Raw genomic sequence first — 12,507 nt, 5'->3', positions numbered from 1 at the left:
GGTAGTGACCTCTCCTCATAATGTAAAACATCTCCTAGGAGCTGCGTTTTACATTATGAGAAAATATTAAGGATAGTGATGGGGCTTGCTCCACCTTGCTCCGAGTTGCCCTAGTGTTGTACTACCAGGTGTGGACTAACGCTTGGACTCGCCGAAAGTTCTTCTGCATGAAACTCTTAGATTTCGATCTCTGAGTTTCGTATCCGGTTTTAAAAATAATCGAGGGATTTATTATCCCCTGAACTTAATTTACGCTGCCGAAAAAAATTAGCCTCTTGGCTCTTTATCATAGACTAGTATTGCTCTGTATAATGTTCCAACCACCCCCATATAATTGTAGTGTTTTGAAAAGATTTTTTCTTGGCACCATGTCGTATGCTTTTCCAGATCTACAAAACGTAAGTACAGATCCTTGTCATATATATTCCCACGATTTCTCAGCTATTTGTTTTAAAGTGAAAGCTCCTCACGTCGGCGACGAGAATCGAACCTGGGACACTCCTTCCCAGTGGCGCACTCAGGATTTAACCTTTGGGGGGGGCCGAGTTGATTAGACGTTTTGCGAATACGCACTACACATCGCATATGACCTATAACTGAGCATCTGCAGTGATCGCTAATTCATAAGTAGCACACAACATAAATAAAAAAAATGAATTTTAATTAGGAAAAGATTTTTGGAAATTTTTCTAGTGTTTTTTCCTTTTCTTTGGGGGGTACCCTGCCCCCCCCCCCTCTGGGTGCGCCACTGAGTCTGTGCATTGGATACCTGAAATTTGTAATCCCCATTTATAAACATTTGCATCTGCTTATGACATTGGCGCACCCCAGGGAGGGGCCTAGGGGCCCTGTCCCCAAAAAGAAAAAGAAAAAAACACTAGAAAAATTTCAAAAAATATTTTCCTAATTAAATTTTTTTTTTTTTTAAAATTTATGTTGTGTCGTGTCTTCTAGTTCTATGTAACTTATGAATTAGCGGTCACATAAGGTGGGAATATAGCTCTCGGGAATCTTGGCCGCTGTGAACGCAAGGGGAACGAAGTAGTGCTCCGGCGCTACTTCATTTGCCCGAGCCGAGTCAGAGGAAATCACGGGTCATAGCTCATGTGCAATGCGTAGTGTGTATTTCAAATCGTCTACTCAACTCCCCCCCCCCCCCACCAAGATCAAATGCTGAGTTCTCGGCCCCCTCCAGGATTGAATCCTGAGTGCGCCACTGGCTTATGATATACAATATTTACATTATATTTGCTTAGGAGAAAGCAAGGATGTATTAAAGGATTCAGGACTCTTAATTCAAAACTTATTTGTTTATATTGTAATTTAAAATAGGACGTGATCCTTTATCAATTTCAGGTGTCGCTGTAAACCTAGAATGGCTTCTTTGATAGAGAATATTGCGCGACAAGCTCAGCATACGTTTTCTAGAAATATTAGTGACGAAGCGTTCAGTGAACTTTTTTCTAAACTGAAGAGATATGTTGGGCAGTTGAGATCATCAGATGTGAACTTAAGTCGAGATTTTCTAAAAAATTCAAAGGAATTTAGTAGCTCTAGTGGCCGTGCTTCGGTGACATACATTGAAGTTTTCGAAAACCAGGTATTTACATTAGGCATATTCGTATTGAAAGGAGGCGCAAGAATTCCTTTACATGATCATCCCGGAATGCATGGGCTTTTAAAAGTAATTTATGGTACTGTACGATTGACTAGCTACACCCAGGTTTCTAATATTGGAAGTGAAAGCAAAATACCCCGCGAAATTTCTCGCAAAATCAGAGGTTGGGAGAAAGATCTTGTGTTTCGTGCAAAACGTGATGCCGACATTGAAATAAATGAAGAATCGGAAACGTGTGCCCTTGGACCTTGTGAAGGTAATCTCCATGAGATAAAAGCCATTGGTGGACCTGCTGCATTTTTAGATATTCTCGCTCCTCCTTACGACATGAAAGAAAGGGACTGCCACTATTTCAGTTTGTTGGGCGATGTAAAGCAGAACTCAGATACAAGTAGTAGTTCTTGGCTTTTACAAACACTTTCTCCACCAGATTTTCGATGTGATTCAGCACCATATTATGGACCACCTATTCGTTTAGAATAAATGTCTCCTCACAAGTAAAATTTATTGTTCCTTTTAGATTTAAGTATTAATTGCAACCATGTACTTGGAGTTTGCTTACACATATGTGGGAAAAGCTTCTTAACATTTCAAAGAAAGCATGAATTTTGGCTTGCACAATTTTTCAAAAAGTATGTAATCTTTTATATCTATAAATAACTAGAAGAAAATTAGTTTTACATAACCATTTCTCTCTTTCTATCGTATTCATACACACATATATGAAAAAACGCATTTCGTGTTAATTCTTGTAATAGTTTTTTGGCTTACCTCTGGTGATGAACAAGGCAGTTGAAAGCTCTCATACAAGAAGGGACTGAAACTCTTTTCATCATAATTAATTCCCTTCTGTGCATACAGCCTATATGCAGTGTCATAATCAAACAATGTGTATATTCAGTTATATATGCATTATGACAGTATGCATGCAATGTTTGTTATATTGTATAACAGTTGTCAAGGGAAGTAGGAAAACTGTTTAATGGCATGTTGTGTCATTAAAATTTTGTGGATTTTCAGTATTTACAGGAAGTTGTACACTCAATCTTATTGTTGTCAAAAAAAAAAAAAAAATACTTTGGATAGCTATTACTAACTTAATGCATTTTTAAACTGTTTCATCTTTTATGTTTACTGTAAATACCAGAGAAAATAATTGACCTTAATCAGTTGTGGAAAATGTATATAGACATGTACATACAAAAACAAAACTATATCACTTTCTATTAATTTGTTCATTTAGATTTGAATTATATTATGTAATTTAACAAAATATAAGTAATAGTTACAGTTGTCTTCAGAATTGTGCCTTTTACTTTACTGTGTTTTTCATTTATGTGAGAAACTTAATTGGGACTTATTAGTCTGAATCAGACTTGAGAAAAGAACATTCAAATGCTGGATTGTATGTTAACCATGTAGAAAAAAATAGATACCATTAAAGATTCGCAATTCATCAGGTTATATTTTTGAGAAGTTTATTGGAGAAATGAATTTCCCCAGCAAACTTGTTGGGTAAATAATAGTTGAGTAGTAACAATAGTTGGATAAGCAATAGCTTGAAACAGATACACTTTTTTTAAAATATTTTTTATTATTATCGCACAGTGTAGAACATGCCACAGTATATTTCAGAAACATAAGCACATCTGCAAAAATATTTGCATTGCTTTATTAAATGTTCCAAATACTGTATGTTCTGCTTTAAATCAAGCTTCTGTCAATAAATAATACCAATTCCTGCTTAATCAGCTAGTAAAAATAAAGCATAGATGAGGTCTGTAGTTTCAACCTAACTTGATCTTTAAAGTCAGTAAAAGTATACTCCTTCACTACACATTCCTTAACCAATATGAATAAAATAATTTATGCTTTGTATCCATGTTATTGTAATAGTATCTAAACTTATTTCAGTAAACTCTTTGTATCTGTGTCTTAATTGGAGTGTAAACATGTCAAGGCCAGTATGGTAGTTAGTTCATGGAATGCATTCATAGCTACTATTATCTGGACAAATAAGCACATTAATAAGCCTAGCAATCAGTAAATTTGAAGAATTACAAATTTCAGCAGTGTTTGCTATGTCACAGCAGTAACCCATCTATAATTTAGTTCATGAGAAATGAACTAAATACTATTTGTTCATTCTCCAGTTTTCTTCAAATTCCAGTTTTCTTGAAAGTTACCAGTGATGTGTGCAATGGAATGTTCACATGTGGTAGACTAGGTCATGTTGGTTAGTAGGACAACATAGGCAGCTTCTTCTGTTTCTGGGTATTGTTTCTAATTAAGCAATTAATATTATGAGGCAAGTTTATTATAATATTTGTATTTGTTTTTGAGCTGGTTCTGTTTTTCTGTAGCAAAAAACTTAAATTTCCAAGAAGAGGGGACCTCCCACTACTGAGATGACTGACCTCAATTTCAGTTGTATAGTCCAGAAAATGTTTCTTGCATATTTGAGAGGATTTGAATCTTTCCATCTGAAGGGTATGTGCTGATTTTCTTATTACACCATAGAGGTGTTATTGCTGTGAGATTTGTGGCACGAAAGGCATGTACCTAAGTTTTATTTTAAATCAATCTCATTTTAGTAAAGAGACCGGAATATTTATGAATGAATTCAGTATCCATATTTACGAATATTCAATATTTATGAATTTGATATTCATGCAAGAGTTAGCAGAACAGTATATTGTGATTGACATTAGGTCTGGTAGCATAACCATCCACATAGGTATGCATTCCTGACTGCATTAATGGTCCTCTCTCCCCACTTTCCTTGCAACAAGTGTTCACTTGCCCCTCTGCAGTTTTCACAGGGTCCTCTTTTATTGTACTTTTCATAGCACTTTCATTGGGCCTACTAAGCTCATCCTTTCCATCTCATTGATTAGTTTTGCCATGGCAGTGCCACTGAAACTATCTGAAGCAAAGAAATTGAACTTTATTGCAATGCATTTTTATCTACTTTCATTACTAGAACATTCAGGATAATATTAGGATTTCATTTAAAAATACTTTAATTGATTTTTCTTTGTGTAAGGATCAGTGATCTATTAAGAATATTCAAATAATTTCATGTATATTATATTAATGAATAATTTTTAATTCATGAATTGAGTATCATAATATCTTATCCACTTTTTTATTTTTTTAGTGTAAATAAGCTGTTGATATGATAATTACTTTGAATTATGACAAGGTACTTAAGTGTGTACACATTGCAACACTTCTCCTCTCCAAACAGAAGGAATTTGAGCAGATTGATGGGAAATGCTTTTTGAAAGTTACCAGTGATGTGTAAAGTAATAATCAATTGCATCATGCATTTATCCTGATTTCAGGATGACTAATCCTCCCAGAAAATCATTTCCATCCTACCTGTAAAACAGACCAGCTTACCAGAGAATACACACACACAGTGACAAGCCTCTTAGCTGTAGTGTCCTTTCTGTAATCCTAAATGCTATTCTTTAATCTTAATAGTAGAAATCAGTTGTGTTATATTTTTCATTATATATTTCCATCACATATAAAAATTTCAGGTTGGATATATTAGTAATACTCGAAATGTGTAGTTTATTAGCTAATAAAGAGAACACATCTTATTCATGATACATTTACAGTGCAAATATACACAACAGTAAAGAGCATGAGTATGTTTTTCCTATTTATTTTATTATTATTATTTTTAAATACAAGTAACTAGAACCAACAGGAGATTTATAGTTTTATACATTACGTTTGATTAAACAGCAGTGTGAAGTTTACAAATTCATAATACTTTTACACTAAGCTTGTCCTCCACTTATTGGAGGTAGCAGACCTAGTGTGTAAATACATTACTTGACTACCTATTATCCATTTAGTCCAGTTATCAAAGCTACAAGGTCTCGAGTGTCAAATAATATTGACAATATATAAAAGTTTAATGTTTTTAAAATCGAATCATTTTTGTAGTCCTGTACATATCACTTCACTATAGTACTTGACTTTATCAGAAGCTTGTTTAGGTTTTGACTGTTACATATTCATAGGGAACACTTCTGTGTGGTCATTGGCTTTTTACATCCTTTTTAAATTTAGGTTTTTTGCTGTTTTCTTTAATTTGATGTACTGATGCTAAATGTATTTATCACAAGAAGTACGTTATTTTACAACTCATTTTCAGTCTTGTTTTTACACTTGCATTTATTACTTTTTTTATTTAATAGAAATAATTTTGAAAATTATCTCCATTTTCTGCTTTCATATATAACAAAAAAAAGTATTGTATGAAAGTGTTATAACCTTTTAAAAAATGTATAGTTAAAAAAATGTCAAAGAATGTTACATAGTTAAGAAAAAAAAACTTGGGTATTTGAAGTAGCTTTGATTTGGCTTTTGTTTTGCTTTTAAACCCTTGTCAGGATTTATTCTCTGAAAATTAAATTTGAAGAAATAAATAATTTTGAGATGGAAATAATTTGTTTCTGTATATTTTACTTGGAGAACCTACACATACCTGGTTATTTCATTAATGTTGAAATTAGTGTATTTAATATATGTAACTGACACTTTAGGAACAGTAGAGACAGTGATTTCAGATTGCCTATCTGAATAGCATGGTTTACATTTTGGTTGTTGCAAAGTGCATCTCTGTTACTGCTCATTTCATTGGTGCTAATGATGTGATTGCATATGAAGGATGATATCCACTTTTTGGAGTAATCTTTTTATTTAAGTTAAGGGATATTACATCCCATATAGTTTCTTAGCCGAATAACAAACTCAAAGAGTTTCAAGCCGAATATAGTAGAAACTATATAAAGTTCGGCGATTCCAAGCGTAAGCAAATACCTGGATACTGCAGCACTGATCCCAAAGGGTAGTGCGAGCTGGGGCAACTCGTGGTAGAAGTGGAGCAAGCTCCGATCACTATTCTTGATATTTGCCCATAATGTGAACTTAGCTCCTAGGAACTGTATTTTTGTTCACATTATGAGAGAAGGTCACTACCCAGACCGGTTTCGACCTTTATTGAGGTCTCATCAGTGAGTAGCCAGACCTAGTTAATATCAAGTTTGTAGCGAACAGAACTTGTATCCCTTCTACGAGTATTGCCATGAGGTGCTCTAATAAATTATTAGATATGTGAAGAGCCAAAGGCTTCAATTCGGCGACATATAACTTGTTTAAGTTAAGGGATATTACATCCCATATAGTTTCTTAGCCGAATAAGAAACTATATGGGATGTAGTCTCATTGAAGTAGCTTTGAGAACTCTTTGATCTCTTTGAGAACTCAATTGAAACTCTTTGAGTTTCTTATTCGGCTAAGAAACTATATGGGATGTAATATCCCTTAACTTAAACAAGTTATATGTCGCCGAATTGAAGCCTTCGGCTCTTCACATATCTAGTAATCCTTTTATTTTCCCATACACTTTTTCATTCTTACTCATTTCTATCATTCCCCTCCCCCCCATCCTCCTTTCTAACAGTAATCAAGCTCAGCAAAGCCCAAGATCTCCTCGAATCAAGGTAAGCATTTTTTCACTTTAATGTTCTCTAAAAGTTCGCATTTTTGCTAGAGTCCTCTAATTTTATTAGATATACAACCTATGACTTTTATGAATAACATATACTTTTCAAATATCCAATGAAGTACACAAAATCGATACAAAATTAATAACGGAAAAAACTCACGTACAAAGATTATTTAATAGTATAATTTTCGCCTGTGTGTCACAGGCATCTTCAGTACATTAAGCTCAAATTAAACAATAACTGACAATTCCAAAAAACGCCACCTAAGTAGCTGGTGTAAGATAACTAAAAAGATTAATAACTTTCCTAAAAATAAAAAATAAAAATAAATAAATTAAAAAAAAAAACTAATAAAATAATAATAATAATAATAAAATAAAAATAAATAAATAATAAAAAAAATTAATACAATAAAAAGGTCGGAAAGATTAGCTGATTTGTAAAGTACTGTCTCCCATAAAGGGGATAGACGTAAGCCGTCAGATCTGTTTAAGTTAGGAGAATGAAGTAGAGGTTCACATGTTTCTTTATAAAGGCGTTCCATGAGAAACTGACTTTTGTGAAGAACTCTCGTCTTTCTCCAATGAACTCTGTGTCTAGTGAAGATGGCATGTTCTGCAAGTCCAGACTTTTCAGGTTTAAAGTATTCAATATAAGATTGGTGTTCTTCTAGCCGAATAGAGACAGATCTTCCTGTTTGTCCGAAATAAGATAATCCACAAGAGCACGGAATCTGGTAGACACCTGGATGATGAACAGGAAGATCTGCCTCTATTCGGCTAGAAGAACACCAATCTTATATTGAATACTTTAAACCTGAAAAGTCTGGACTTGCAGAACATGCCATCGTCACTAGACACAGAGTTCATTGGAGAAAGACGAGAGTTCTTCACAAAAGTCAGTTTCTCATGGAACGCCTTTATAAAGAAACATGTGAAATTCTACTTCATTCTCCTAACTTAAACAGATCTGACGGCTTACGTCTATCCCCTTTATAGGAGATAGTACTTTACAAATCAGCTAATCTTTCCTAACTTTTTATTGTATTAATTTTTTTTTATTATTTATTTTATTTTTATTTTTTTATTATTATTTTATTATTTTTTTTAATTAATTTATTTTATTATTTTTTTTAATTAATTTATTTTTTATTTTTAGGAAAGTTATTGACCTTTTTAGTTATCTTACACCAGCTACTTAGGTGGCGCTTTTTGGAATTGTCAGTTATTGTTTAATTTGAGCTTAATGTACTGAAGATGCTTGTGACACACAGGCAAAAATTATACTATTAAATAATTTTGTACGCGAGTTTTTTCCGTTATTAATTTTGTATTGATATGTCTACTCATGGTATACCTCTTTTAAAACTTAAGTACACCAAATAATTTCTGTTTGTATATTGCACTTTGTTCTTGCTATTCACAAGCTTTTTTTTTAGCATATAACTTAATGTCAAATTTCTTAACATTTATACTATATTGCTTTCCAGGTTATAAAATATCTCTGCTGTACAATAATGGAAACTGAATAACTGGTCCTAAGATAAATATGCTATAACTGGTGTTGAGATAAATATCCTTTGTGCAGGTAGGTATCAGCTATATATGCACTTAGTAAATAGATTAGTTAAATTCTAAGATGAAATTATAGTGGTAGTAAGTTCCTTTGATACTTCAGCATGTTATTGTATGGTAAAGTTTATTATTATTCAGGCCTCCATGGAGTCAAAAGACTCATCGTGGGAGGCAAGGCCGTATTCATGGGTATGCGAACTGTGTTGTGGCACAGGGCCCCACAAAGTGCAAAAAATTGAAAAAAGAAAATCAATTAATTTTTTTAATTATTATATAAATTAATATTGTAATTATTATATAAAAATATATGTATATAATTTTACAACCAACTATTGTTGTTATAGTAAGCGAAATAATATCGTAGCGCTAGAGCAGTAGTATTTGAAACTACTCTAAGATATATAACAATATCGTTAAATAGGGAAAAGTGCATTTTAAAACAGGTGTTTTTAATAATTTTAAGGAGTTTTTTTTATTTTAGTTTATGATTTTATGAACAAGTAAGTATATACATGTGCTGTCATGGCAATTTTTTTATGTGAATACTCGCAAAACATCTTAAAAAATATATTTTGTAAACTTATTTTAGGTTATCCGACATCAGAATTTTTCTTCAATATCAGTTTTCAATCTATATTAGATTTATTTATTTTCTAATATTATTTATTTTAGATATATTTTATTTATCAGGTAAGTAATTTTGTTTTAAATTATTAACTTATTTTATAATTAAATTTATCGCATTTAATTCTAGACTAGTTGTGAGAGAGATTATTATTGAAGAAAATACCCAAGTGGGCGTGCAAAATGAAAGCAAAAACCAGAAAAATGAGGAACATCAAAGAAATTCACTGTTTAAATTTCTGAAGTTGAATTCATATATTTGTTCAGATATATCAGTTGATAACGAGAGTTTTGAAATAACTAAAACAGTTCTTCGGCTTCAACATTAATTAATAATGAGAGTTTTGAAATACTCAAAGGAAGCGGAGAACATGACACGTTTGGTCAAACAATGAGTATTGAAGATCCTAAAACTGACACACCAGAGGAAGGTGAACTATTTACTATTGATGATCCAGCAACATGGCCCAAACTTTTGAACAACGTAACACTAACACAAATTGTACAATGTGGCCCACTGTCTCCTCTGACTGAAAATGATTTTCCAAAAGAAGCAAAACAGAAGATGGCTTGTATATTCAAACTCTTCCAACTCTATTTTTTGATTTTGTTGCAAATTATTTTCTTCTGATGATAATTTTTTATCTAATAATGGCTTTTCTGACTGGCTACATGTAAGTGAAAGATTAAAGTCGCACAAACTAAATCCATTGCACATGAGTTGCATGTATTCATGGACACAAATGGAATGTAATTTAAAAAATCACAATACAATTGATCAGACAAATCAAAATGTCATAAAATTTGAAGCAGAACAGTTAAGAAATGTTTTAAGACGAATAGTAGCAGCAATTTTTTATTTATCCGAACATAATTTAGTTTTTAGAGGTATTTTGATACTTTGTACACAGCCCATAATGGTAATTTTTTTCGAATCATGGAATTAATTGCAGAATTTGATCCATTTTTAAAAGATCATTTAATGCGATGTTTGGAAAATAAAAATTATAGGTAAGAAACAAAATTCGTATCTATCAGCCATTGTGCAAAATGAATTAATTGTTGATATGGGAAAACCAAAATTCGACAAAATATTGTGAACATGATACGACAGGCAAAGTACTATTCAATAAATCTCGATTGTACTGTTAGTCATCAGGAGCAAATTTCAGTAATTTTTAGATTTTTACATATATTTGAAACAGATATTGAAATTCGTGAATATTTCTTGACGTTTTTAATGACTAATGACACTACTGGTAAAGGTATATATGAAAATATAAAATCACTTTTGAATAAATTAAATCTTAAATTGTCAGATTGTAGAGGGCAAAGATATGATAATGGAGTGAATATGAATAGAGTACATAAGGGATTCCGTGCTTACATTTTAGATGAAAACGGAAAGGCATTTTATACTCCTTGCGCCTGTCATAATTTAAATTTGATTTTAGGGGATGTCGCAAAATCATCAATTATAGCTATAAATTTTTTTAATATTATATAAAAAATATATACATTATTTGCTGCCTCAACTTCACGTTGGGACATATTAAAGAAATTTGTTAAACAATTAACTCCAAAACCGTTATGTGATACAAGATGGGAATGTAGAATAGAATCAGTTAGAGCTGTATGTTTTCAAATTCCAGAATTTTTAAATGCACTAAAAGAATTATTTAAAACTGCATCAGATAATACTATCAAAGTGGAAGTGGTTTCAATATATGAACAAATAGAGCCTTGTAATTTGGTATGAGCTTTTGTCAAAGTAACCTGAGCAATTCTTGAGGATACATATCAGGAAATTGATGAAGATGATGATGAGAAACTGATCTATGCAAAACCTGTTTAGGTATTAATCCTTTTTTTAAATATATTTCTTTAGGAGAAATATACAAATATAAAAGATGATGATAACAAAATCAGAAGCAGTTACAGCATTCAAAAGCAGTATAAGAATTATTTCAAGTTATATATATGCATGTGATATCAACATGCATGTAGTATTATTGTGGTGAAAAGCATAACATTAGTCCATGATATGTACTCCTATGCTGTAATAATATCTGAGCACTCGTTTTACATCAAATCTGTATGTGCTTATGCTTGTTGAAATAATTGATCATTTATTCTTATACTCTGTATGAATGTTATAATTGCCTCTAATTTTTTACTGTCTGTATTTCTCCTGAAGAAGTCAGCACTATTGACCTATATAGTGTTGTGGGGGGGGGGCAAGAAATTTGATTGGTCAGTTTGGAGTTGACTTTTGTATGGATGTTGGCCAACAACTGCCTGTGTTCATACATGATTAGTGGAAAGGGAAGGAATGGTGATAGTCAGTTCAATGGAACAGCTTCCTAAAAACACATATGGAAAAACGACAGTGCTTACTTAAACATTTGTTCAAGTAGAAACGTGTAACTTTTACCTCAGGAAGATGGAGAATAAATGATCTGATTCCCAGTTTTAAAAAAGCAGAGCGTAATCTGATACCACTTTCACCAATAATTTTTATACTAGACATATGGTGGGTTAAATTATGAGTGGATTTAACTTGCAACATGTTTTAAACATGAATTCAGTTTGAACATCTTTTGAATTGAACTATTAACTTAAATATATCAATATATTTAGAGAAGAAGTAAAGGTATTTAAAAGGAGGAACTAAGAGAGACTAAATTAATAGAACAGTGATATTTAGTCAAGAAAGAATATGGAGGTTATCTACAGAGATAGAAAAATTAAAACTTCTATCCTGAATATGTTTAAGATACAGCTCAGAAAAAGAAGAAACATAGAACATTTTTTATCATGTTTGGCTGGGTGGTTGGCAAAATGGATAACATTGTACTGCTTTGCTATGCATAGGCTGTAGGTCTGAATCTCACTATGGTATGGCCATTTAGATGACATTGATTTTCATTACCAGGTTGTTCAGTGAAGGCCTTATGCAAGGGTGGTCTGAAAAGTTCTCAGCCTAACAATGAGAAAACAAATTTATAATTTCAAAATAATTTTTATTTTTCAACGTAATCTCCATTAAGACTAATACATTTATTCCAGCAATGCTCTAGTGCCATTATCACATTCCTGTAGTGGTTCTCAGTAAGATCTGCAAAATACCCCTCTACAGCTGCAATCACCTCTTGATTCG

General features: G+C 32.3%; 2 protein-coding genes across 2 annotated transcripts in view; both read left to right on the top strand.

Annotated features, from left to right (window-relative positions):
* Positions 1 to 1,171: 1,171 nt before the first annotated feature.
* On the top strand, positions 1,172 to 6,080 carry LOC150107144 (2-aminoethanethiol dioxygenase). Its single transcript, XM_090391026.1, has one exon. It carries the CDS (start codon positions 1,376 to 1,378, stop codon positions 2,099 to 2,101), a length of 726 nt encoding a protein of 241 aa, XP_090247152.1. The 5' UTR covers positions 1,172 to 1,375; the 3' UTR covers positions 2,102 to 6,080.
* Positions 6,081 to 8,517: 2,437 nt separating this feature from the next.
* LOC150107143 (uncharacterized) overlaps positions 8,518 to 12,507 on the top strand; it is a 46,612-nt gene continuing 42,622 nt past the window's right edge. The window contains exon 1 of the mRNA XM_090391025.1: positions 8,518 to 8,736. The gene's annotated coding sequence lies outside the window, so the exon portion shown is untranslated. The remainder of the gene's footprint in view (positions 8,737 to 12,507) is intronic.

This window comes from Typopeltis vanoorti, chromosome 4 (genome assembly GCF_054136105.1).
Source record: "Typopeltis vanoorti isolate ZY-2024b chromosome 4, IOZ_Tvanoo_1.0, whole genome shotgun sequence".
Taxonomy (NCBI): Eukaryota; Metazoa; Arthropoda; class Arachnida; order Uropygi; family Thelyphonidae; genus Typopeltis; species Typopeltis vanoorti.
This window is presented reverse-complemented; position numbering and strand designations above follow the sequence as displayed.

Bases quoted from the DNA above. Each gene is read 5' to 3' on its own strand.
- LOC150107144 (XM_090391026.1), top strand. From the start codon at position 1,376: ATGGCTTCTTTGATAGAGAATATTGCGCGACAAGCTCAGCATACGTTT.